The 27,094-nt window shown below is 45.0% G+C and overlaps 1 protein-coding gene across 3 annotated transcripts in view; it reads right to left on the reverse strand.

Moving 5' to 3' along the window:
* The window catches only part of ADAMTS17 (ADAM metallopeptidase with thrombospondin type 1 motif 17), a 350,376-nt gene that overhangs the window by 238,139 nt on the left and 85,143 nt on the right, over positions 1–27,094 (reverse strand). For all 3 annotated transcript variants that reach the window (XM_079912255.1, XM_079912254.1, XM_079912256.1), the window contains 3 exons: positions 24,624–24,707; positions 23,759–23,916; positions 16,409–16,452 (listed from right to left, as the gene is read on the reverse strand). In XM_079912255.1, coding sequence (XP_079768381.1) covers positions 16,409–16,452; positions 23,759–23,916; positions 24,624–24,707 — 286 coding nt within the window. The remainder of the gene's footprint in view (positions 1–16,408; positions 16,453–23,758; positions 23,917–24,623; positions 24,708–27,094) is intronic.

The raw sequence follows: 27,094 nt of genomic DNA on the forward strand, positions 1-27,094 counted from the left end.
CCATGCTCCAACCCCTCCTTCTCCAAGAACTGAGCCAAACCTGGCTCTGTCACAGGAGGGAACTTTGTGGTTGGATGCCTGGATCCCAGCTCCAATTCCTCTCTTCTTCTCTGCAGACAATGTGGGATAAGCTCACTTCGGTGGCTCTTGTTACCACCAGACTCAAATTCAAACTTGCGAGCCAGGCTCCCCAGGGCCCCCAGGCCTCCAAAACTCTGCCCTAGAGTCACATTACCCCTTCCAGCACAAGCATAAGGTGGGTGCCAGGTCAGCCCACATTTGCTCACTGTGCAACTTTGGGCAACTCTGCCTTGGTTTTTCCATCTGTAAATTGGAAGCTATACCTTCCACACAAGGCCCCAGCAAAGCATCTGGCAAGTGGGAGGCCCTCAATAAACATCAGGCCCCCTACCCTCAGCCTCTACCTTCTGCCTCCCTGTCTTTGCTCACACTGAGACTGGAGAGGCCTGGAGAGCCTTCACCCCAACCTGCTGCTGAATCCCCACCCCAGCGCCTTTCCCAGAAGACCCACACAATGACAGGATGGGGGTGGCTGGGCATAATGTCCTGTGGCCACCGAAAGGAAGCAGAGACAAGATGTACAGAGCAGTCACCCTGCACTATGGTTTCCACAGGCATTTTTTCAGAGCAGGACTGCAGGGGGATGTTGATATCTCATACAAACAGGGAAACTGAGAACTGATGAGTTTATTAATTGATATGCCCAAGGTCAAGTAAGTGTCAGCATGAAGACTCAAATCCAGGTCTGACTGTGGCTGAGACGCAGAGCTAGAAGTACTGTACGGGGAGTGGGCCCAGGGGACACCACACTTGTTCCCACTGGGGAACAGCTGTCCACCCTGGCTGCTTACCCTGGGGACCCTTCGTTGGCTTTCAGAGATTCATACTGACGACAGAGTTAACCTCAGCACTTCTAGAAGCCCTGGCCTGCCAAAGGCATTACAGGTGAAGAGTCTGATTTCCAAGCCACCCTCAGAGCAAAGTCTTCAGCCACTCAAGCTGAAATGTAAAGTCCCGCCCCATCAGCTTCCTATCCCCCTTCTCTGCTTTGTTTCTCCACTTTATCACTTTATCCCTACTCTGGAGTTTACTTACTGATAGTACATATCCATCCCCTCCACTAGAATGTCAGTTCCACAAAAACAGGGACATTTATTTTGTATATTATGCATCCCCAGGGCTGGAGCAGTGCCTGGCCCACAGTAGGTTCTCAAAGAATACTTACGAGTATGAATGCTGAAAAAGCAAGATATAGGAGAGGACAGAGATCCATTCTGCAAATAGTACATATGATAAAGACAATGAAAAGAAGAAAATACTGAGTAAAAATAATAATGGGTGATATATACTTGCAGAAAGAGAAAAATGAATGGGCACAGATCTGGCAGGAGGAGAGGTGGGAGTTAAACTCTCAGGCTTTACAGTGAGTGAGTTCAAGGCCAGCTGTCACTAATTAACAGTATAATTTCAGACAAGAAATGTATCCTTTTGGAGACTCAGTTTCCCATCTGCTAACAGGAATAATAGCTCTCTTAGAACGTTATTGAAAGGCAAGATATAGTTAGGAGAGAAGTACAGGTAAGAAAACAAAAGACTGAAACTGAACTGTCCTGGGTCAAATGCTGGCTCTACCTCTTACAAGCTATGTGGCTTCAGGCAAGTTATTTACCTCTCTGTACCTCAGCTTCCCCGCATGTGAAGTGGGGATTACAGCAGCACTTCCTAATAGAAATGTGAGGATTACATGAATTAAAAACATGAAGTATCTGACACAGGAGTTCTCAACAAATGGGAGCTGCTCTCAGCATCACCTCCATCACCACCCAGGATGACAGGACAAAGAGCGGCACTGGTACCGTCCATCAAGCAGGGAAGGTGGAGGGCACAGCAGAAGGCTCTGCTGGAAGCAAAGCTCTTCAACTTTCTGAGGCTAAGTTCTAAGAAGGCCTGGATCTTGGCACCACCCCAGGCCTGTGAGATGTTACACTGCATTGACACCTGCTGTGGACTGCATGTTTGTGTCCCCCAAATTCATTTGTTAAAGCCCTAAACCCCAAATGTGATAGTATTAGGGAGGTAATCTGATTTAGATGCATCATGGGGTGAGGCCCCACATGAGGACACAACAGTCATCCTTAAAAGAAAAGGAAGAGAGACCAGAGCTCACTTGCCCTCCACCACAAGGACAGAGCAGTCGTCTGCACGCCAGGAAGAGGGTCCTCACCAGACACTGAGTTGACTGGCACCTTGATCTGGGACTTCCAGCCTCCAGAACTGTGAGAAATAAATGTCTGTTGTTGAAGCTTCCCATCTGTGGTACTTCCTTATAGCAGCCCGAGCTGAGGAAAATGATGCCCTTGACCAACAGAAGATGTAAGGAGGCAGAGAAGCAAGAAGAGGCCACCCCTTGTGCAAGTGAGTGGAGAAGGGGGCCTCTCAAGCGCTGAAGAAGGGAGCCTGGAGAAGTGCTCCAAAACCACAGAAGCTGGCCCCTTGGCCACCCGTGGACATCTACCAAGCTATCAGGTTCCTTGGCCTGCTTAGTGCTATGGAAGTGAGGGCCAGGGCACTGCAGAGAGAAAAGGCTGATGCAGCTAGGAAGAGGGTGGACAAGGACACATCGCCTTCGTGTAGTTGACTTGACAAGAAGTCAAACGTGAATCCCATCAGAGCCTTACAACCTTCCAGCAGGGAAGCAGTAAACCCTCTGGTGAAATGAGCCCCACCCTCAGGATCGCCCCCTTCTGGCCAATGACGGAGGGGGTGGTCTCCAGGCTAAAGCTGACACTGGGCATCTCTCTAGTGCTCAATCACAGCAAAACCAGAGCATGCCCAACACCAAAGTTCAAGGCCATCCAGGATCATCAGTGAGCCTGCTCCCCTCACACTGGGGTCAAGAAAATGCTGAGGGTGGGTGGTCCAGTTGTTACAGAACTCCTCATGTGCCTACCCGCTGCCTGGGAGATACATGAGGGGCTCTGGGCTCCACCTCACACCCAGGACTGGCGCTGGGCCCCTGATCAAGGCTAAGAAGCTGCTGGTCCATATCTAGACCACATCTGTGCAGCAGAGCTGTGCAGTACCTGTGAGTTCCCCATCCTCAGCACTATTCTCAAGGAGCGGCAATCTTTGGGCCTCTTTTCCCTCCTCAGTCCTAAATATCTTCAATAATGGAAGGAATTTCCCTCAAGATTCCAGAGAAGTCTGAAGGGTCACAGAACATGCCACCTCAAAATGCGCCACTTTGGCATAAGGATTATTTTGAGCTGGAGACAATTGAGAATATACAGGTACAAAAAAGCTCTCTGCCCTCGCCTCATCTGCCTAAAAGCAGGTCATAAGTTTGTAAAGGTGTCCCCCCATGCCCTCTCTACAGAAGTTAATCACTGGAGATAACCCTAGACCCTTATCAGCCGAGAGATGGCACCAGAGGACTCTAACAAACCTTGCTTTATGTAGTCCTTATGTATCATTAGGTCTCCCACATATATACTTTCTTACAATTTGCCACCCGAGAAACTCAAAGTCCTTTTCCTTTGTCCATTTACTTCTTTAAAATTTACTGTTCTTTTTCAAAAATTTTCACAATTTGTATGGAAACACAAAAGACCTCGAATAGCCAAAGCAATCTTGAGAATGAAAAATGGAGCTGGAGGAATCAGGCTCCCTGACTTCAGACTATACTACAAAGCTACAGTAATCAAGACAGTATGGTACTGGCACAAAAACAGACATATAGATCAATGGAACAGGATAGAAAGCCCAGAGATAAACCCACGCACATATGGTCACCTTATTTTTGATAAAGGAGGCAAAAATATACAGTGGAGAAAAGGCAGCCTCTTCAGTAAGTGGTGCTAGGAAAACTGGACAGGTACATGTAAAAGTATGAGATTAGATCACTCCCTAACATCATACACAAAAATAAGCTCAAAATGGATTAAAAACCTAAATGTAAGGCCTGAAACTATCAAACTCTTAGAGGAAAACATAGGCAGAACACTCTATGACATAAATCACAGCAAGATCCTTTTTGACCCAACTCCTAGAGAAATGGAAATAAAAACAAAAATAAACAAATGGAACCTAATGAAACTTAAAAGCTTTTGCACAGCAAAGGAAACCATAAACAAGACCAAAAGACAACCCTCAGAATGGGAGATAATATTTGCAAATGAAGCAACTGACAAAGGATTAATCTCCAAAATTTACAAGCAGCTCATGCAGCTCAATAACAAAAAAACAAAAAACCCAATCCAAAAATGGGCAGAAGACCTAAATAGACATTTCTCCAAAGAAGACATACAGATTGCCAACAAACAGATGAAAGAATGCTCAACATCATTAATCATCAGAGAAATGCAAATCAAAACTACAATGAGATATCATCTCACACCAGTCAGAATGGCCATCATCAAAAAATCTAGAAACAATAAATGCTGGGGAGGGTGTGGAGAAAAGGGAACACTCTTGCACTGCTGGTGGGAATCTTAATTGATACAGCCACTATGGAGAACAGTATGAAGGTTCCCTAAAAAACTACAAATAGAACTACCATATGACCCAGCAATCCCACTACTGTGCATATACCCTGAGAAAACCATAATTCAAAAAGAGTCATGTACCAAAATGTTCATTGCAGCTCTATTTACAATAGCCAGGAGATGGAAGCAAGCTAAGTGCCCATCATCGGATAAATGGATAAAGAAGATGTGGCACATATATACAATGGAATATTACTCAGCCATAAAAAGAAATGAAATTGAGTTATTTGTAGTGAGGTGGATGGACCTAGAGTCTGTCATACAGAGTGAAGTAAGTCCAAAAGAGAAAAACAAATACCCTATGCCAACACATATATATGGAATCTAAGTAAAAAAAAAAAAGGTCATGAAGAACCTAGGGGCAAGAAGGGAATAAAGACACAGACCTACTAGAGAATGGACTTGAGGATATGGGGAGGGGAAGGGTAGGCTGTGACAAAGTGAGAGAGTAGCATGGACCTATATACACTACTAAATGTAAAATAGATAGCTAGTGGGAAGCAGCCGCATAGCACAGGGAGATCAGCTCGGTGCTTTGTGACCACCTAGAGGGGTGGGATAGGGAGGGTGGGAGGGAGGGAGATGCAAGGTGGAAGAGATATGGGAACATATGTATATGTATAACAGATTCACTTTGTTATAAAGCAGAAACTAACACACCATTGTAAAGCAATTATACTCCAATAAAGATGTTAAAAAAAAACTTATATTTGGAGACAGCATAATAAATACTTATGAATGTAGGTCATTTGACAGCCAAAAAAAAAAAAATTTACTGTTCTTTTTTAAGATGCTATACAAGCCCAAGTTCTAAACACCCCTTAAAGTTACTCCCCACTGGGTGTTCCCACGTGTATGCATGATGCATGCATTAGTCAACCTGTGTTTGCTTTTCAGTTGTTAATTTGTCCTTTGTCAGTCTAATTTAAAGGGCCCCAGCTAATGTACATAAGATGGGTAGAAGAAAATAAGAGTTGAGTTTTCCTCCCCTCCAAGTCCAAGACTGCTTTTTAATTCTTCACTAGAAACTTAACAAGATTCTGGGCCCTGCTCCTTGTTCCACCAGGCCCCGTGGGTCACCTGCCAAAGCTGTTCTTTCAGCCTGAACGTGGAGATGGTGCTGCCGTCCTCTCAGTCCCCGCAGAGATGAAGTCTTCGCTGCCTTGAGACCTTAAAGTACCTCAAGGGTAGGGTCTTATATTCAACTCAGCCTTCGGCGTTTCTGATATTGGAGGTAAGTGCTGTCGCAAACAAAACTTCAAATCTCAGTGTCTTCAGACGCTTTATTTCTCACTCACATAACATCCAATGTTTCAGGGCCTGAGGATGCTGGCTCCTGGTCGGGCCTTAGCCAGTCAACCAATAGAGGAAGAGCCTCAAGCACCATTTCACAGGAGGTTTGTAGGGGCCAGGCCTGGAAATAGTGCACATCACTTCTATTCCCATTCCAGTGGACAAAGCAGTCACTTTTGCCACACCTAATGCCAGGACGGTAGGGAAATTTAATCATCCAGGAAGAAAAAAAATAGGCGTGGGTATCAGTTAGCAGTCTTTCCATAACACCCTGGACTGTGTCAGCAACATGTGCTAAACACAGCTGAGCCCTTCCTGTCCATGACATAGTGTTCTCCTCACCATAACTCAGCCCTTCCTGACCATGACTCAGTGTTCTCCTTACCATGATTCAGCCCTTGTTCACCATGACTCAGCCCTTCCTCACCATGACTCAGCCCTTCCTCACCATGACTCAGCCCTTCCTCACCATCACTAAGCCCTTCCTCACCATCACTAAGCCCCATCCTGACCATGACTTATCCCTTCCTCACCATGACTCAGTGCTCTCCTAACCATGACTCAGCCCTTCCTGATGAACTCAGCACTTCCTCACCATGACTCAGCCCTTCCTGATGAACTCAGCACTTCCTCACCATGACTCAGCCCTTCCTGATGAACTCAGCACTTCCTCACCATGACTCAGCCCCTTCCTGACCATGACTCAGCCCTTTCCTGTACTTCCCCAACAACAGTACTTGTCAGTAACTTCTCATCCAAGTTGTCTATGCCAATAATTCCAAAGGCATTTGGAACAAAATAACAGCCAGGCCAATATCTGGTCTCTGTGCAACAGAACAGACCAATAGATTGGTCTGACATACCTCCTCTCTCCTTCCTAAAGCACTCCTGTCTCTTAAGCTGCATATTTGTAGAAACTGAGGTTAAAAACTCAGAAACAACCTTCACATGGGAGAGCTGGGGGTTCTTCAATTTAATGAGCTCACAGACACCACAGAATCCCAGTGAACTGCCTGAAGTATGCAAGCAGCAAACATTCTCCCCTAAATTGCATTTCTACCTCCAGAGGGTCACACACGTTGTGTCCCTGTGGTTACTTCTGAGCATCACATGACTTGAGTGTGACCAACCCTAGCTCTGTATACCATGAGTGCAACAACTGAGCAGTCATTGGGAAAGTGAACTCTTGGCTTGACTCTAAAGTGATGATTTTAATGCCAGACGTAGATGAGAATGGCCCAAGGTCCAAAAATATCAGCAGTAACTTCACTAAGTCTCAGTGCCTGCAAGGTCCAATCTGGCTCTGGAATCTAAGCCAAAGAAGCACAGCCTAACAACCAAAAAGGGCCTCCTAATCCCTACTTGCATCTCTCTGAGAACATCAGAAAGGGCCGTCTAATTCAACCCACCAGCAACATTTCTTCATATGCCCTCTTCTCTCCTCACTCTCTCTCCACACCCAGAGACTCGCCCTCTCCCAGCCTTCCTTTCCTCCCTCCTTTCCTGCTCTGCCCCCCACACCACTCCAGGGCCCTGCAGCTCTTGCAGCACCTCACTGCCACCCGGCCTCCCAGGGAGGGAAGCAAGAGGACCCCCTTCTCTGGAAATTGTACTTTTTCTCTCATCTTCACCATTTTTCTTGGAAGAAATCTTTGAGAAGAGGTACTATTGAATAAAAGTAATTACTTTGCTTCCTTGGTCATAGCATTTAAAAAAAAATCGTGGTAAAGTATATACAACATACAATTTACCATTTTAACCATTTTTAAGTGTACAGTTTAACGGCATTAAATACGTTCACATTGTTGTGCAACCATCACCACCATCCACCTTCAGAGCTTTTTCATCTTCCCAAACTGAACCTCTGTATCCATTAAACACTAACTCTTCATTATTCCTCCCCTCCAGCCCCTGGCATCCACTAATCTATTTTCTGTCTCTATGAATTTGACTCCTCAGGGACTTTAGGTGGAATTACACAGTACTTGTCTTTTTGTGACTGGCTTATTTCATTTAGCATAACATCTTCAAGTTTTACCCATATCTCAGAATTCCTTTCTTTTTTAAGGCTGAATATTATTCTGTGTATATATAAAAGGACACTTGGGTTGCTTCCACCTTTTGGCTATTGTGAATAATGCTGTTATGAACACAGATGTACAAATATCTGTTCAAGTTCCGTTTTGTTGGGGTAGATACCTAGAAGTGGAATTCCTGGATCTTATTTCTTGAGGACTCACCATACTCTTTTCCATAGTGGGTGCACCATTTTACATTCCCACCAGCAGTATACAAGTGTTCCCGTCTCTTCACATCCTCACCAATACTTGTTATTTTCTGCAAGCTTTTTGTTGTTATTGTTGACAATATCCATCCTAAGGGATGCAATTGATCATCTCATTTAACCTTCACAATAACTCTGGGTATCATTATCCCCATTTTACAGAGAAAACAGAGCCAGAGATATCAGGGGACTCACACAGGACAGTGGTGGTAGCAGGATCTGAACCCCGGTCTCCCCACAGAGACAATGCTCAGACTCCTGGCCTGAGCCAAGCCACAGCCCAAGGAGATTCAGCGTTCACTGTGCAGAGGAGGGGCTGCAGGTGGTGAACGGGAACCACCCTGAGGGCCACTGGAAAGGAAGCCATGGTGGGGGCACTTCTCTGGCTCAGGGCCCTTGCCAGCCAGGGCAGCACCCACTGCAGAGGAGCCTGGCCCCTCACTTCTCCTGCCCACTCCTCCTGATCTCAGCGAGAGGCTGCCCAAAGGCTCCAGAGGGCTTTGGGACTCACAATTACATAGAAGGCATCTCAGAAAGGTCTGGTTTCCCATTTGTGACTCTACTCCCCCACATTTCCCCCAGGCCGGGAGGGGTTTTGTGTTTCTAGCAAATTGCCTCAGCATCACATGAGTGAGTAAGAGCTGTCCGGCAAGGCAGAGAGGCTCCCACTTCTCTCCATGCTAATGATAAAGTGCTCTTGGGCCATGAGGGTGGAAGCATCAGGGAACAACAGAGACACAGTCCTTCTGCTGATGTCATGCCGAGGCCTGCGCTAAACGAGAGGGCGGTGGTCTGTGGCCCGATACCGATGTCACTGACATCTCCCGCAGGTTAGGGACCACCTAACTGGAAGGGCATCTGCTTCAGAGTTGCCTCCGTTGGCAACCCAAGCACAGAACCCACAATGGTGCAACCCAGCGGCCTCCAGAAGGAAACTCTCCCACAAGCCACCCACTTGCCTACCTGAAGGTAGGAGGGGGCTCTACAGCCTACATCTGAAGGGCCATAGCTGGAAACCCTGCAGAGGTCAGTTCCTTCTTGCTCAGCTCTCTTGCTCTCCATCTCAAAAGGCATTCAAGCATCACCAAGTGTTCTGTGGTCTCCCATGTAGTGCCAGAACAAAGGTATCCCACGCAAAAACATACCCGCATATTTTCACCATTTTTAAACGTACTTCAGCCATTATGTAACCTTAGTCATGACCCTGGCATGAGGAAGAAGAAAAGTTGAACTTGGTCCCCTGGGGCCACTGGTTTCAGTATGGACTTTCTGCTGAGCCCCAAGCAGATATCCTGCCCTGGTTCTTGTTGTGTTGTCCCTTCTCCGGAGGGCTCCCTTCTGGGGAACTTACAGGAACAAAGAAAGCCCTCCAGACTTTAAGGTACAGAGACTGTAAACACCACACACTTCCATGTGCAGACATGCACCTAAGCATGTGTATATGTACATATGTAATGTGCATACACATACACACTCACATTTTTATTCACCACGGTCACTATCTTCAAGCCAAACCATAGGACAGCCATACAGGGTGACCAGGAGGAAACTCCACGTGGCCACCCCTTTCTTGCCCTCACTTTTTTTCCCTCAGGCAACAGCAGCTCCTACAAAGGGTCTTTTAAAAGACCATCTCCAACATCCAGACAGGACTTAATTGGCATTTTTCATTAAATACTCTTTACCTATGTTTAAGGCCTAACAGTGAGAGAAAAAGTTAGTTTACTCAAGTACACTCAGCCCTTCCATCCACAGTTGATTGACTCTGCAGATGCAGAACCTGAGGATACACAGGGCTGAGTGTACTAGGCCACTTTATATAAGGGACTTGAGCATCCGCGGATTTTGGTATCCACGGGGGTCCTGGAAACAATCCCACAGATACCGAGGAAAGACTGTATATACTTTTTAGCTTTCACAGTAACTCTATTTCCTGACTCTCTTAAGGGAATGACCTATTTTTTTTATTGTATGATGAGGAAGGCAGCAGCACTTGCCCAAACAGTCTGAACCCCTGATTGCTAGGTGCATGCATATTTTATTCCCAAAATTAAAATTGTTCATAAAACCTCTCAAAAATCACAGAATGGTCTAGAGCATTATTATAAATACCAATATAACTTCTGACAAATAGATGAATTTGCTGAAGACCTCAGGTTGTCTGATTTGGGACAACTAATATGTCACTGAATGTTAAGGCTTCTCCTTTGTAAGCTTCTCAGAGTAGACACAAAAGACATGGTGTGGATAAGCCTGAAACTGAAGCAGGGTGCACCGTGCCCAACATGAGATGGGTATGAGGTAAGGAGATGGACCCCTCAGGACTTGTTCATTCAATGGGGCAGCTTCCCCTGAAGGCAATCATCTGAAACAACTTCTAACAATCTTGAAGCAAAAGTGAACCGTGACTCCTGTACGGTCCCAAGGAATAACAAGTAAAGTAAAACGAACACATAGGAAAGCCCTCAGAAACAAAGAAACCCGAAGCTGACTAATAAAACTTGTATTTTTACCTCAAACAATATTTTTCAGCCTCATTCAGCGAATAGAACATTTGACACCTCCACAATTCAAAACCACTCTCGAAGAATGAAGACTGACCAACACCATGAAAATATAGAAGATGAATGCTCACTCTGAAGGAAATCCACAAGGGGGTGTCCACACTTTCTGGCCACAGCACTGGGATTGGAACAAGCAAATGGCCGCCCAGGGTGACCACTATAAAGGGGATAATGTACAGCCAGACAGATACATTTTGATGGTTTTTTTTTTTTGCAGTATGCGAGCCTCTCACTGTTGTGGCCTCTCCCGTTGTGGAGCACAGGCTCCGGACGCGCAGGCTCAGCGGCCATGGCTCACGGGCCTAGCCGCTCCGCGACATGTGGGATCTTCCCGGACCGGGGCACGAACCCATGTCCCCTGCATTGGCAGGCAGACTCTCAACCACTGCACCACCAGGGAAGCCCTGATGTTTGTTTTTATACATAAAACTTGGCCTTACTTTCTTGTCTGAGCCCTAAATTATGACACATTCAGTGAACAAAAACCCAGCCGAGGCAGCATTGCAACACTGTAGCCCCAGCCTCCCTCGCCTCTCACTGGCTCCCCAGCACATTTTACATCCATGGCCTCATGGAGGGCTGGCCTGAAACAGACTTCTGAAGGAGATGCTTCATTCCTGGACACACTCATCCTGTCAGTGTTGCTCCCTTCGTCCCTCACAGATGGACCTGCTGCATGGAGGTCGATAGCCACATTTATGAAGTGCCCCCTGGCCCGGCCAGACCTCTCAGGGAGCTCAGCTCCAGTGCTGTGAGCCACGCAAGGAAAGGTCCTTCCACCCAAGTTCAGGGACAGCTGTGGAAAGGGACCCTCATGTCAGAGCAGCAGGGCCCCAGGACACCAACCGGGCTTGGACCCCCTTGACAGCCTCTCCCTGGCCTTCTGTGTGACACATTTCACAAGCCTGTGGAATATATCCATTTTCCTTTGTGTAGGACCATCACATCCCTCTCCTGGGGGAGGAAAAGGAAGGCTTTTCCAGTAATTAAAAACTATTATGAGACCAAGTAAGGAAAACGATAAATCCCGATAATTAAAACTAAATTCATAAAGCCTGAATTAGGCTGTCAAAAAAAAATCACCATAGCTCAGCCTGCAGCCAAGGGTAGGAGCAGGACAAACGCACCACACCCCCTGACCGTAACTAAGACGTGTCTGGTCAGCCAGGCTGTGGTTAGACATGGCTGCTCAGGCCGGCACCTCAGAGAGGCCCCGGGGTGTGGGAGGAGGAGGGCAAAGGGCCAGCAAAAGCCTCCAGAGGTCTCCAGCCTCCACGATCCCGGAAGTCGGGCACCCTTTTCTCATGTAGGAGGCTTCCTCGTTAGGATGGTGGCAGGAAAGCAGATCACACAGGATGAAGCAATTCAACAGAGGAAAAGCCCACACCCCGCAAAGGCAAGTCTGAAATGTGCACAGTGGGAACCACAGTAAGAGGGCAGCTGCTTCTGTTAGGGAAGAATGCTGTTTTCCCAGATCCTGCTGCCTTAAGAACTGCCTTAAGTTCTCCTTGTGCGTGTCTTCCCCCAAGGTGGAGATGAGCAAGACCTCTAAGCGTCACCCTTTCCCCTTCCATAGTGGCCCAAGAGGAAGGGAGGGTCTGTCTGGTGTGACTCTTTAAAAGTGTGTCCACTTGTCTGCTCAGTCAAGCCGCCAGCCAGTGTGGAGGAGCTTGGTGAGGCCTCTCTCCCACAGGAGTCAGGACCACCTTAGAATCAGGGCCAGGGAAGCCCCATCACCTGTGTCAGCAGGACCCCTGTCAAGTGCACAGAGGATGTGTCGGTGTCTCGGGTTTCAATCTTTACAAAAAGATCAGGGATGTAGTGGATATTGTCATTCTGAGCTGTCCAGCTTCATCCTTCCTCTGTAAAGCACCCCCTCTACAGACCCACCTTGCATGCACTCGTTGTGGGAGATGCCGCTGCCTCCCTGTGGAAGCCCAAAGGGCCAGAGCCACCCTCACCCCCACGCAGGTGGGGGTAGAAAGAGGCAGCCACGTGACTGAGAGCAAGACTCGTAACGGGGAGCCGGTGACACGGTGGCTGTGGGGCAGACAGCGCCATTCCTCTCAGCCCTGATGCAGACCACTGCCTGGGGTCCACAGCCTTCCCCCGCTCCAGGGCTCCCTCGGGCACTAGAGGTGTTCCAACCTGGTCCTCCAGCCTCAGGGGCAGTCCCCCTTCGGATCCACGCCCTTTTTGCTTGTTTCCACAGTCAGGAATCCTGTCTGATGAGCTGGGCTAATGCAGACTGGGCAGTGTAGAGGGGAAGTATCCATATTATTCATGGAACCCCAAACTTCACCCACTACCTCAGAGATTCTTCAAATGAATCATTCAAATTTAACTTTGAAATTTACTTTAAACTACTTTTTAAAATTAAACTATTATAAAAACAGTGATTAAAACATTTACAACAGTAGGTTACCTTTGGGGGCATATCTCTGGGGGACTTGGAGGAGGCATGAGGGAACCTTCTTGGGGCTGAGAACATTCCAAGTCTTAATCTGAGTAGTTGTCTGAGAATACAGGCATATGATTACACAACAATGTGGGTGTACTTAATGCCACTGAACTGTCCACTAAAAAAATGATTAGGATGGTAAATTTTAATGTTATATATATTTTACCACAATTTAAAAAAATAGATTAAAACAGAATTCAAAACACTCCTTTAAAACTATTTCAATAAATAAGAGATAAACTAAAAAACAAGTATAGGCATAAATTTTTAAAATCCATCAAGATTTGTACTCTTTACTATCTGTAAGTTTTATTCTAATTAAAACAACAAAGCAAACAAAAAACACTATTATATACCAAACATAAGATGTTGATAACCCCCAAGTTTTCCCAGTTTCTCAAGGTACCAGATTATCTCATTTTCTAAAAAACTCAGGGCACAGCCCTTCCTGCTAGAGTTGGATCCTGAGATTTGAAGGCAGCTGTTCAAAATCTCTTAGCATCGGCAACCACATATTTATGTGATTCAGATTATTTTTCCATTCTGTGGAATCAAAATACAAAAATAAATTGGATGCTGGAATGACAAAATTACAATGATGGATTACAGATAAGTAGTAACCAAGGTTAGGGAAAGGGAGGGAAGGAGAGGGTGATTCTATAAGGCCAGCCCGAGGGAGCTGCTTGGAGGGGATGGACCAGTTTTGTTCCTGATTGTTAAGGTGGATGGACAAATTCACACATGTGATAAAATGTCATGGAACAATAGGTAAAAACATAACCAAAAATAAGTGCATGCAAAACCAGTGAAACCTGAGTAAGATCTGTAGTTTAGTTGACTGCATGGTGCCAATCAATTTCCTGGTTTCGGAAATCCACTATAGTTACATAAGATGTTACCATAGAAGCTGGATGATTGGTATGAGACTTCTCTGTACTATTTTGACAACTTTAAGAAATTCTATAATTATTTCAAAATATAAAGGTAAAAAAATACAGAAATAAATTGGATGAGACTGCTATAAGATTGCCATAAGCCCAGTTTTTAAATTATTTTTATCAAGTTACCCATTATTCTTACTGACTTGATAATATGTACAAGTAAATTATGACACATTAAGACAAATGTGTACTAACAAAACACCATGTAGGTTTTGTGATTGTTTTCCCCAAAAAACCGTAAGTTGAAGCCATAACCCGTAGTGTGAATGTATTTGGAGATGGGGACTTTGAAGAGGTAATTAAGATTAAATGAGGTCATAAGAGAGGGGTTCTGATCCAATATAAGTGGTATCCTTATAAAAAGAGGAGATTAGGACACAGGCATACATAGAAGGAAGACCATGTGAGGACACAGGGAGAAGATGGCCATCTACAAGCCAAGGCGAAAGGCTTCAGGAGAAATCAACCCTGCTGACACTTTAATTTTGAACAAGCCCTCAGAACTGTGAGACAATAAATTTCTGTTGTTTAAGCCTCCCAGTCTGTGGTATTTGTTATAGCCACACTAGCAGACGAATACAAGTAGTGTGGTGATGTGGTTTAGAGGAGGGAAGGATCCTTGAGAGAGCTAGCTGTCTGCACAGATATGGAAGTTACATATTCAAAAGAAAATTAAAGCTGGCTCTAAATCACATGAAAGAAAACCAGGTCATTAGATGCACACTACTCAAAAATACTGCAGTTCCTTCATCTGCATTCATTCGTTTATTCCTTCATTGGATCAACAGTGGCGACTCAGCCTCTCCAGCCCTGTGCCAGGCGCTGAAGGATATGACACATGGGTTAAAGCCGGACTCTGCTCTGTGTAGCACAGTCTTCCAAGGAAGATGTGCAGACAAGGGCAGTACGACGGATTCATGTCTCCGCAGGGGCAAGCATAGGGAGAGGAGGGGCAGGGAGCAGAAGCCCCTCCTGGGTGAAGTGTGGAGGCGTCAGAGCTGAGCTGTGAACACTGGGAAGAAGTAGCCAGTCCTCTGGATAGCACCGGCCTTGGCAGCCATGGCAGTGGACAGATATGGACATATACCAGTCCTCTACAGCCCCAACTAGACTCAGGCATCAGCTAACCCTCTATCAAAGCTTACTTCACATTGCATTTGCCTAGTAATTCTGTTATGGAGACAGCCCCCAAATAACGAAGCACAGATTGGTTACTTGGTTTTTAACACCTAGTTCTCAGATTTGTCTAGAGGATTGCCAAAGTATAGTATAAAAAATCATTTTGAAACTCTAAAATGGGACATAAATGCTAGCTATCATTCTACTAGATTTGGAAAGACCTTGTAAGTCACCTAGTCCACAGTGACCATTTTATGGATTATGGAGATTTACTGAACGTCACCCAGCTTGTACCTGGCAGAGCCAGAGAGAAGGCCTGGGATTACCCGCTGCCAGTACTCCACGGGAAGCACAGGTTTTTAACGTTTGAATTCCACAACAATATATATTCAATCCTATACTGTTTTCCTTCAATTTTCCTACAATTCTAAGCACATTCAATTCCAAACCTTGCTTTTGGTGGTGCAATATATCAACCTCTTAGTGAATAGAGGTTTGTGCTATAGCAGACAAAATTGGTTTCTGTTAACCAAGTGCTCTATTCCTACACTCAAAGACTGGTTCCAATTTGAAACCTATTAGAGCTCAAGAGCAAGCCAGATATAACTGAAGATAGGAGAGAAAGGAAATGGCAAGTGAAGGGGAAGGTGGGGGAGGAGGTGTAGGTAGAAGGGCAGGGGGAGAGGGAAACTGTGTTTGCCAGCACTACGTGTCAGCATCACTTCCGTTTGACCAGAAAGCGATGAGCCTGATGCCAAGGCTGTGGAAGGACACTAGTCCCACAACCCTGCAGTCACACTTCACCTCTTATGACACTTGGTGAAGCTTATGTCTCATGACAATCGTGTAATTCAGCGAGGTCCCCCTCCTGCACTGGTGATCAAGAGGCTCAGAGACAAATGCAACCCAACTACAGTCACTTCGGGACAGCCTGAGGGTTCCTTCCTTTGGTTGAACTTTTCATATCTTCCTTACTAACCCTTTGTCTAGATGCCTTCTGCCATAAGCAACTACAAAACTTTTTAGGAAAGAAGAAAAGTAAAATAAAATCAGAAACCAAATTTACCAAAAAGAGGTAACAGAAAAGGCAGAGTTTGTTTGAGGATGGCTCCTTCAGACTGTGTTATCAAGTGTCCACATTATCACAGGGTATAGAGTTACTATTTTAACTCTAAACTTACCAACGGTGTCACAAGGTTCATCTTTGTGTACGCAGAAATCTGTCCTAAAAAATTTTAAAAAAAGAAAGTCAGATGTGTAGTACCTCCAAGAATGGGAGAAGAAAACATTGTCAATTAGTCTAATTAATCTTGATTACTCATCTTGCCCATAACAAAGTTATCACTTTAGTTGCCACCTGTTATAATGAAAAATAACTAGCAGCGTTTGCCAAGATTAACCACATTTCCAACTGGTAGGCCCAGTTACCCCATGTAAGATCCTCCTTTCACAGCTGAAATATTCCATAAATAACACTCAGTTGCTGGAAGGACTCCTTCCAACGCTGCAAGTTTCAGAAGATGTTTACCAAGTCATGTATCAGAGATCATTATTAGTCAATATCATCAAACTATAGTGACTTCCTAAGTTACTCTACTTGGGCAGCAACTGGTTTTTGATGCTGGAATGACCATGTATCACTTACATGAGAACACAACAAAAAAGTCTTTTCTAAAACTTATATTCTTTAAAGCTCCCTAGGATCTCCCAGGTGTGTGGCTGTGGACAAATGAAACAGCAAAGATGCTCGAAATCTGTTCCAGCCTCGGTTCTGCAAGTACAATGGCCTTCCTCTGGCCTGTGAGGTATGAAATGAGGAATCTGGGCCATTCTTTTCCAAAACCAGAGCATTCCCACTATTCTGCCCATAAGTTCCCTAGTTGGGAGCTGACCAGAGCGCTGGCTGGGGAGGTATCTTGCCCAGGACTGGGTGAGAACAGCAGTTCATCTTCTCATGGCATACCGTGGGGACTGGTAGAAAGCACCCACTCATCTGCATCTCTCTAAACACACTCCAGTGCAGTTTCAGGTTGAAAAGGTGTGTTCTGAAGGCACCTCTTCTCATTTCACTTTTAAAAAATTCTCTGGGAAGAAAAATGGGTCAGGCTGGCACTAAGCAAAGTTGTCAGTGAAAGTGGCAGGTCCTGGATGGGTCACACATCGCCTTCCCTCATGAGATAATACCTTCCCCTTTCTGACACTCCATCCCTACCTCGGCATTCAGTGTCCTCAATTCCTCTCCTACTCTCTGTCAAAAATCTATTCTCACGGAAGGATCTGATCTGCCATTCACACTGGGGACAATGACAAGAAGGTAATGTAATATCATCAGCTTTCCTTTTACCTCCACTCCAAACCACAGCACATTCTATCCTATTTGCCTCCATAATGTAACCCATGTCTAACGCCTCTCAGCACTATGTGAATGTCCATGTGAGTGGAGCAAAACCTGCTTGTTCCCAGCCCTGGCTCTGCTTCAGGCTGGCCTGAAAGTTGTCAAAGACTCTACCCACCCACTAGACCCGCAGAGGCCAGATCTGTAGGTTTAAAAGATTCCACTTGGGGTTCTGATGTACAGAATTTCCTGGTCCAGGCCACTGCCTCAGGCCAAGAAGTCTTGCCAGGCACCCTGGACATCCTGTGAGCCCAAAGGAAAGGGCAGCTGGCATGGGTGTGACAGCTTTGAAGAGGTGGCCCTGAAGCTGGCCAGAGAGACAGCTAGAAGGAGCTGGGCCAATCAACTAAGCAGCCCACATGGGTTTTGCTGACTGCGTCTCTAATTTTTTCATAATGAACGTATATATTTTGGTAATCGATTTTAAAATAATTTTAACAAAGGAAAAAGGAAGGCTTCAAGACCCTCAGGCTTTTCATAACCCCCTCCAAGATCAAGGGAGCCTCCATAGAAATGGAGATGGAATAGCCATAGGAAAATGGAAGATTCGTGCCTTGATTTTTCTGTCAAGGACGACCTTTCAGAAGACTAATTAACAGGCAGTAGAGGGTGGCAAGGAAGACACACAGGCAGAGAAGAAAACAACACCCCCCAGACTGGCCTGAGATCTTGCTCCAGGGTTTCCCAGATTGAGCAACCAAAAGTGTTGAAAGCATCATCGCATTGCCTCACCTGGGCAAAGGGAGAAAGGGTGTGTGGCCATCAGTCCCACAGAAGAGAACTAAACAGACTGAACAGGGCTGCTGAGGGGACTGGCCCCAGCTCCTTCTAGCTGTCTCTCTGGCCAGCTTGGAGGAAGATGGCTAACAGGGCATTGTGTGTTCTCTCATCCCCCGGCTTCCCTGGAAGGAAATGTGTGGTCTCAAGTGATGGACGCTGCAGCGTCACCCACTGTTTCTCCTAAGGAAGTGGGAGGACATATGGTGGGCTCACCATATGTGAGTCAAGCTCAATTAGAGGCCTGGCTTGAAAGGGTCGCCAAAATTTGAATCTTCTCTCCCCTGCCTGTTCAAGGTCCTTTCTCAGAAAAAGAAAAGCAAGCCTTCTGCCTGCAGGGTCACCTTCATCTCCAGGTACCCTGGCTCCCACTGCAAACTCATGCCAAACCCACATGTTGGGGCTGCAGGGGTCAACTGGGGAATCAAAAAAAAAGGTACCAATGCAGCTCTCCAGCCTCTCAGTCTGTTCACATTCACATTCTGCTGTTTGTTCCTCAACAGAAGGAAGGCTGCGCAGATCTACAGGCCAGAGTGGGCTCCGTGGATGTGTGAGCTGTGCCATCACGCAGGCCCCTCACTCAGAAGCCTCCCATCCCCCAACCTGCTTTACCGCTCTGCTCTCAACATCTTGAAATTCTTAAGAATTTTTTAACATGGGGTCCCGAGTTTTCATTCTGCACTGGGAACCACAAGTTACATAGCTAGTCCTGTGGATAACCTATTGCCTGGCATACAGTTGGGGTTTAATGAATACTGGCTCCTTTACTAAACGACCGGCATACATTTCCAGATCACTTTCAATGTGCCCTGTCAGCTCATCAGTGGCCTTGTCTCTCCCCTGTGTTTGGAAACCCAGAAAAACGTAACACCACAGGTACCCACCAAGCTGTCACATGAGCAAGGCCAAAGGTTGAGGGAGGACCGTCCCTGGGACTGGGTGGAATTACATGGGAAGGGAAGGTGGAGGGACAGCTGGACATCCTGGTGGTCGCACTCTGGGCTGGCCATGCATGTTGCTCCAGGTGTCTCCCAAGAGAATAGACCTGGGTTTGCGGGGTAAAATTCCTGGCTTTCTGGAGGACATGTGGAGCCAAAGGCAAGGCTGTGCCAGGTGTTGAAGTCCCCTGAAGTCCAGTCTGTGCGGGTCCCATATGGCCCGCAAACTCAGTCTACTAAGAGGTCTTTGCTGGCCCTACACACGGCTGCAGCTGCTGGATATGCAGCTCCCGCCGCTCCCTGCTCAGCAGCTTCTGTTGGACGCGATGTCATGCTCACATCTTGGCAACTGGCCATCTGTATGGTTGGTGGGCGTCCAGGAGGATACACTCTCGGGCTCAGCCACAGCCCGAAGGAAAACAAAAAGAGAAGAAACCCTCACATCAGCCAGTCCCAAGACCTGAGGACGCCGGCCCCTAAACACCGTTGGCCTGTGCGGCCTCCAATTAGACCCTCAGCTTGGATTACTCTAGGAGGAAAGGACTGCTTCTCCAGAGCAGCAACTGCCTCACACCCAATTTCCCTGTGAAAACATCAGTCCATTATTATCCCAACCTAAGGAACTGCAGCTCTCAGCCTCTAATTATTAAACGATGCTTCTCAGCCAAATTGGCTTCCAGCCCCGACTCCATCACTGCCACCCCATCCTCATGGGAGGTCTTGAGTTTAACGTCTGTGAGGACCCAGAGGACAGACGGCACCAATCAGTTCAGTCCAGCAGCTCCCCACGGAAGTGAGAGGGATCAAGATGGCTCGAAATGGAGAGAGACAACACAGGGTCCTGGGCTGGCCGCAGGTGACAGAGCGGGATGGAGGCCTTCGCATTGGCTCTGCCTGCATCTGAAGAAACCTGGCTTTCCCGGGCCACAAGGCATCTGCCTCCCCAGCCTCCCCACTCAGAAACACCCGCTTGCAATCAGGACCACCCCCTTCAATGTGCTTAGTTAGAAAAGAACATTTTAAAAGTTTTTTATTGTGGTAAAATACACGTAAAATTTACCATCTTAACCATTATTAAGTTCACAGTTCTGTAGTGTTGAGTATATTCACATTGCTGTGCAACTAATCTCCAGAACTCTTTTCATCTTGCAAAAGTGAAATTCTATATCCATTAAACAGCTCCCTATTCCCTCCTCCCCACAGCTCCTGGCCACTACCATTTCTGTCTCAATGAATTTAACTTTCTAGGTATGTCATATAAGTGGGATCACAAAGGATTTGTCCTTTTATGACTGGTTTGTTTCACTCAGCAAAATGTCCTCCAGGTTCATCCACGTTGTAACTAGTGTTAGAATTTACTTCCTTCTTAAGGCTGAATAATATTCCATTTGTATGGAAACACCACATTTCGTTTACTCATTTATCCACTGATGGACACTTGGGTTGCTTCCACATTTTATCTATTATTACTAATGCTACTATGAATATAGGTGTATGAATTTCTTCAAAATCCTTTTGGATATATACCCAGAAGTGGAGTTGCTGGATCATATGGTAGTTCTATTTTTAATTTTTGGAGGAATTGCATACTGTTTTCCACAGTGGCTGTACCATTTTACATTCCTACCAACAGGGTACAAGGGTTCCAATGTTTCCACATCCTCACCAACACTTGTTATTTTCTGTTGTTTGAGTTTTTTTAAAAACTCAGGCATCCTAATGGGTGTGAGATGTAAAGAACATTTTTATGCAGAAATATTTCCAGTATGGTAAATAAGCTGTTAGGAGACAGGAAAAAGAGAAAGGAAAATATAAAGCCTAATGGACAGCATTCTCAGGCTGAGGGTGCCTTCAGTCTCTCTGATGGCGTTTTGTAAAAAGGCTAACCCAGAAGTTTTGTCTACACTAATTTTGGTAACATCTACTGCCTCTGGAAAAAAGTTAGTCGTTCCCAAACCAAGATCACTTGCAAGTGTTTTCTCTACCCAGACAAGAAAGGAAACAGCAGGAAAGCAAAGAAGCAATACAGGGAAAATTCCCATAGGTTATTATTTTTAACAAAACACCAGAATTTATACATTTGATATAGTATTTACACAAACCACTTTCAAAGTAATAACCTTGGACGTTTAGCTGCATATTCCAAAGATGATGTTATTTAGAGCTCCTCTCTAGGAAAGGTCTTTAGTCCTCGTTTAATTATCATTTGGAAAATCAATCACATTAATTTATAGTCACATATAGATATGGTTTCCAAGGACTTCTGCCTGCCCCACAAATCAAATCCACTCTCAAAGGGTGGTAGCCATAAGACCAATACTGTAATCCTCAGTGCTTTATGGAAAGCCCCATAGGCTCCAAAAGCTATTTCAAAGTGCCTTGAGCCATGGCAGCCTCTGGCCAGTGAGTGTGGGAGCCAGAGCTGCTGGGAGAGGTGGTACCTAGGGCTTCCCAGCACTCACCAGGGTGGGCAAACCCAGATCTAAGGCAAGTACAAGGTCATGCTCACGCCTTGTCCTTGGTTCCTGGTAGACCACCAGCCAATGTTGGCAATCAGAATTATTGAATAGACTTCTCAAATGTTCCATTATACATTTAATCACATCCTGTAGAAGCAGCAAGTGTTCTCATAATGGATCAGTGAGCTACAGATCACATTTTAACCCTTTAGGGTTGGCAATTGATGAATCATCTAAAAGAGTGATGAGGCATCTAGTTGGTGTCTGATGGTGGCAATGTGCATGTTCTGGGTTTTTTTAAGAGGAGAACCCTAGGGTGCTACATTGCCTGGTACAGGGTGCCTGAAGCTGGGGTCACAGATCATCCCCAGCTACCTTCAGGATGTCATCAGGCCAGGGGCTTGTTGTTTATGGCCCAAGAGATGCAAAATAAGAGCCCTTCTGGACTCAAAACCAAAGTCTTAAACCAGATTTAACTCTTCTTAGAAGGGCAGGCTATCTTTAAGCTAAAGACATGGTAAACTGTTCCCTTTCTCTGAACTTGGAGAAAAAGAAAGCATGTAATTTTGGAAGTAGTTTCTATAAATTAAAAAAAAAAATCTTAAAATTCAAAGTTGATATATTCATTCAAAAAAATAAAATTTTGTATTTTAACCTAATGGATTAAATTATCACAAAACATTTCCACGTATTTTCTAAAAGGGGATTTTGGTGTGAACACATAACACATTTTATTTACATCTTTGAAGTAAAACAACCAAGGAAAATCCATTTTTCTAACAGAGATTTGAGACATAGGGAAAAAATGAAATAGCCACATCTATACCTATCATGGGTTGAACTGTGTCCCCCAAAAGATACTTTCAAGTCCTAACCCCACACCCAGTCCCTGTGAATGTAATCTTATTTGGAAAGAGGGTCACTGCAGATGTAATCAAGTTAAGATGAGGTCACACTGGATTAAGCTGGGCCCCAATCCAACGACTGGTGTCCTTACACGAAGAAGGAAATGTGGGCACAGGGAGAACACCATGTGACGAAGGAGGAGACTGGAGTGATGCATCTACAAGACAAGGGATGCCAAGGATTGCAGCAACCACCGGAAGTTAGGAAGAAGGCGGAAGGATCCTCCCCTCCTGAGCCTTCAGAGAGACACGGCCCTGCCCTCACCTTGATTTCAGACTCCTGGCCTCCAAAACTGTGAGAAAATAAATTTCTGTTGTTTAAGCCACCCATTTTGTGGTAATTTGTTACTGCAGCCCTAGAAAACTAAAATAACATTGCTGCTATCTGCATAGAAAGCTGCCTTTGGTTTCTATTGTCCACTGCCAGGCTCCTTGGCTTCCCTCTCAGTCAGGAAGAGTAAGTCCAGCTCTGTAGCCTATAAAGAAACTCAGCTTCTTGCTTCAAATGGAGCCTCTACGTGAATTCCACAGGCATCTCTGCCCACTGCTGTTGTCCCAAGAGTGCCCATGGATGGGCTGTGCACAGCACCCACACGCTTGCATGGACTTCTCTCCACAGGAAAATCAGGGTATTCACTTCTCCCACTTTGGAAGCAGCCTCAAAAACAGATGAGCTCTTTCCAGTAAGCATTATATTTGGTGCTGGGAAGAGATAGTAGATGAGTTTTCTTGGAAGTTTTAAGAGTCTTGGGTAACTAGGATTTCCGTAGTTTTATATTAATGATAAGAATAGCAATAATAATAGCTAACACTTGTGTCCTTACTTTGGGCCAGGCACTGTGAGAAGTGCTTCCTGTGCTCATTTAATCCTCACACCTTGGAGGTAGGACTATCATTTATCCCCATCTTACTGAAGAGGAATCCAAGGTTCGGACATGTGACCCAAAGGAAATTCATGATTTCCAAGCCTGAATTCCTAGCAAATTGCCATCTGTCCTCTCCAATGGAAAATGCCCTCCCTTTCTCCTTTGCAGCTCCGGGCAGAGTCTAGTTTTACCTGGTCACGAATACAGCAGCATCCACGGGGGGCGTATCGTCCTTGCCTCCTGGAACCTGATTGTTGCCGAGGTACCGTGCGCCTCCATACTCCTCATTCTGCCAGTGACAGAAGCTCTCCAGGGACCGCTCACCATGATGCCCAATGGACAATTTGGCCTAAAAGAAATCAGGGGGGCAGTTACAGAAGCAAATGCCCAGGGAAGCCAGAGTTCATGCTCAGACCACAGTGTGGATGTTAAGGTGGAGACAGTTGCTCGCCGGGGCGTCATTCAATGTCACCTGCCCACAATGCTGGTAGGAAGATGCAGAGACCCAGAGAGAGGCCATCAGGGGCCTTATCTATAAGTTCGAATGAAGACTATGTCATTAAAGAAAAGCTTTCTTCTTTTTGGCAAACTGAACAGCACACCCAACGTTCTCACGTTCACTGCTTAACTCTGCAGGTAACACTTTCATAAGGAAACGCACTCAATCAAAAGACCAGAAAATGATGCTACAGGGCACCCAAATTTGGCCTGAAGCTCAGGTATAGCTCCAGAAGAATAGCCATGATTCCAAAGACCTCACCATCAACTTTGCACCCATGAAACATGCGGGAGTGAAGGAGGGAGGCACACAGGCCCACTGCTCAGGGTTCCCCTGAGATTCTGAGCAGATTAACCGCACACCAAGCCTCCAGTAACAGCACCTGTCCTCCTCGCACCAGGCATCCCTGGTCCCTGGCCCAGGGCACAATGTTGCCATCTGCAAAGTCAGGGAAGGAGGATAAAATACAACACTTGGACTCCTCCTCAGCGCTCAACAGCAACTAGGAAGCCTGGAGACCAGTTACATTTTCCATTACTGTGCCGATGGGGACTTACAGGACGCTGTCGTAGCAGGACAAGCTTGGTAACTTGAATGTTAACTTTAATTCCAAGGCTCTGGTGCTGAAACATATTGAATACCTGTCAAGAGAGAAAAAAAGAAATAGAGATATAAATACAAAAATAAAAACAACAACAACAGCGGTATCCTGGATGGGATCCTGGAACAAAGAAAAGATAGTAGGTGAAAACTAAGGACATCTGCACAAACTATGGACTTGGGTTAATAACAATGTAACAATATTGGTCCATTAGTTATAACAAACATACCACACTAATGTAAAATGTCAATAATAGGGGAAATTGTGTATGGGAACTCTCTGTACTACCTGTTCAATTTTCCTATAAATCTAAAACACAAAATATAAATGAATAAAATATAAATGTATTTATTTATAAAATGAAATATAAATTCTATTCATTAAAAACTATATTAATTAAAAAAAAATTTTTAAACTGTGTTCTTGCAGTACAAAAAAAATCTAAAGAAGAGTAATTATATGAAATTCCAATTTCAATGTTCATAATAAAGTCTTATTGGAACAAAAAAATACATTTATGTGAGATATATAGCCCAGATTTTATTTAAAAGGCCTTCTGAGTCCAAAAAACTCCCATAAATATAAATTCCTCAAGAGAAACAAGTAAAACAGAAAACTCTGGAATCACACACACGTGTGCATAAAAACATATACATGCAAAGATAAACTGGAAATCAGTTGGTTGAAAAAAATGTATAGGACAGGTGATTTTGAAAAACAGAAATGGATGTCTGCTGATTCCGGTGTTTCCTGCGGGAAGGTGAAGGGGATCTTTATGAAAGGATGGGGGAGGTCCATGCCTGTGGCCATCTGCCACGTGTCAACTTGTATCTTCTCTAACCCTCATCACAACCCATCAAGGTTGGTGTCTCCACCAACCTCGACTCAGTGACATAAAGCCACCAGCTCAAGACCCGCTGCCAGTCAACTATGACTACAATCCATATCCAGATTGTCCAGCCAAAAAGGCCATATTCCTTTTTTCCCTGAATTCCTCATTCTAACCAAAGTTTGTCAGTGAAATAAAGTTATAGTAACAGAAAAGGATATGCCCCTCTCAGTTTTGCACCTCTTGTTAGTAGAACTTAATTATAAGGATCTCAACATCAAGAAATCAAAGGATTCAAGGAGAAGAGAGATAGGAAAACTCAAGTAAGGCAAAGGAATGAAAGGTGACGTAGACAGAAGAGAACCATAGGATTTGAGGACCCCCAGATCATTACGATCCTCCTGAGTTCCTTCTCAGGAGAGAGCAGGATTCAGGGAGATACAATGGAGTAGGTGATGAGAGTAGTAGTGTAAGATATAGAGGGAAGAGATAAAAATCTTTTAAATATTCGCTTTTCTTTTCTTTTTTTTTTTTTTTGCGGTACGTGGGCCTCTCACTGTTGTGGCCTCTCCCGTTGTGGAGCACAGCCTCCGGACGCACAGGCTCAGTGGCCATGGCTCACGGGCCCAGCCGCTCCCCGGCATGTGGGATCTTCCCAGACTGGGGCACGAACCCATGTCCCCTGCATCGGCAGGCAGACTCTCAACCACTGCGCCACCAGGGAAGCCCCCTTTTCTTTTTAAATTGGGAAAATATTTTGTTTCATTATGTCCCTTTCTTCAGTGTTATTGATATATAATTGATATACAACATTGTATTAGGCTCAGGTATAAAACATGATTATATATATTATACTATATATCATAGTATATATAATATATACATATCTCAAAATGATTACCACAATAAGTTGTTAACATCCATCACCTCACATAATTACAATTGTTTTTCTTGTGAAATAACTTTTAAGACCTACTCTCTTAGCAACTTTCAAATATACCATACAGTACTGTTAACTATAGTCACCATGCTGTATCTTACATCTCCAGACCTTATTTATCTTACAAATAAAAGCTTGCACCTTTTGACCACCTCTACCCATACCCCTACCCCCCACCTCTGGGAACCACCAATATGTTTTCTGTATCTATGAGTTCAGGTTTTTTAGATTCCACATATAAGTGAAATCATACAGTGTTTGTTTTTCTCTAACTTATTTCACTTGGTTTTGAATATGCTTTTTTTTCCTGACAGACATAATCCAGAGGGAGAATTTTCTAGCAGGGGCATTAAAATTTTCTCTCCAGTACATCAGCAGCAACATAAAGCAATGACCACAGCCAACAGCGTGGCCACAGTTAATTCAGGCCATGTGAAGCTGGACACGGCGTCGGTCACACAAGCGGCAGAAGCCAGGCACGCACAGTGCTTGAGCATCTGTGTGACAAAGGAATTAGCTGTGTCAGTGCTTGGATTTTTCTCTTTGAAAACTATTATTAAAGCAAAACAGAATCTTTGTGTAATTTAATATTCTTTCCCACAAGGAAAAATACAACATATTCAGTTATTCTGTTCTCACTACCCCCTCCCAAAACTTT

The sequence above is a fragment of the Stenella coeruleoalba genome (genome assembly GCF_951394435.1).
Source record: "Stenella coeruleoalba genome assembly, chromosome: 2".
In the NCBI taxonomy this organism is placed as follows: Eukaryota; Metazoa; Chordata; class Mammalia; order Artiodactyla; family Delphinidae; genus Stenella; species Stenella coeruleoalba.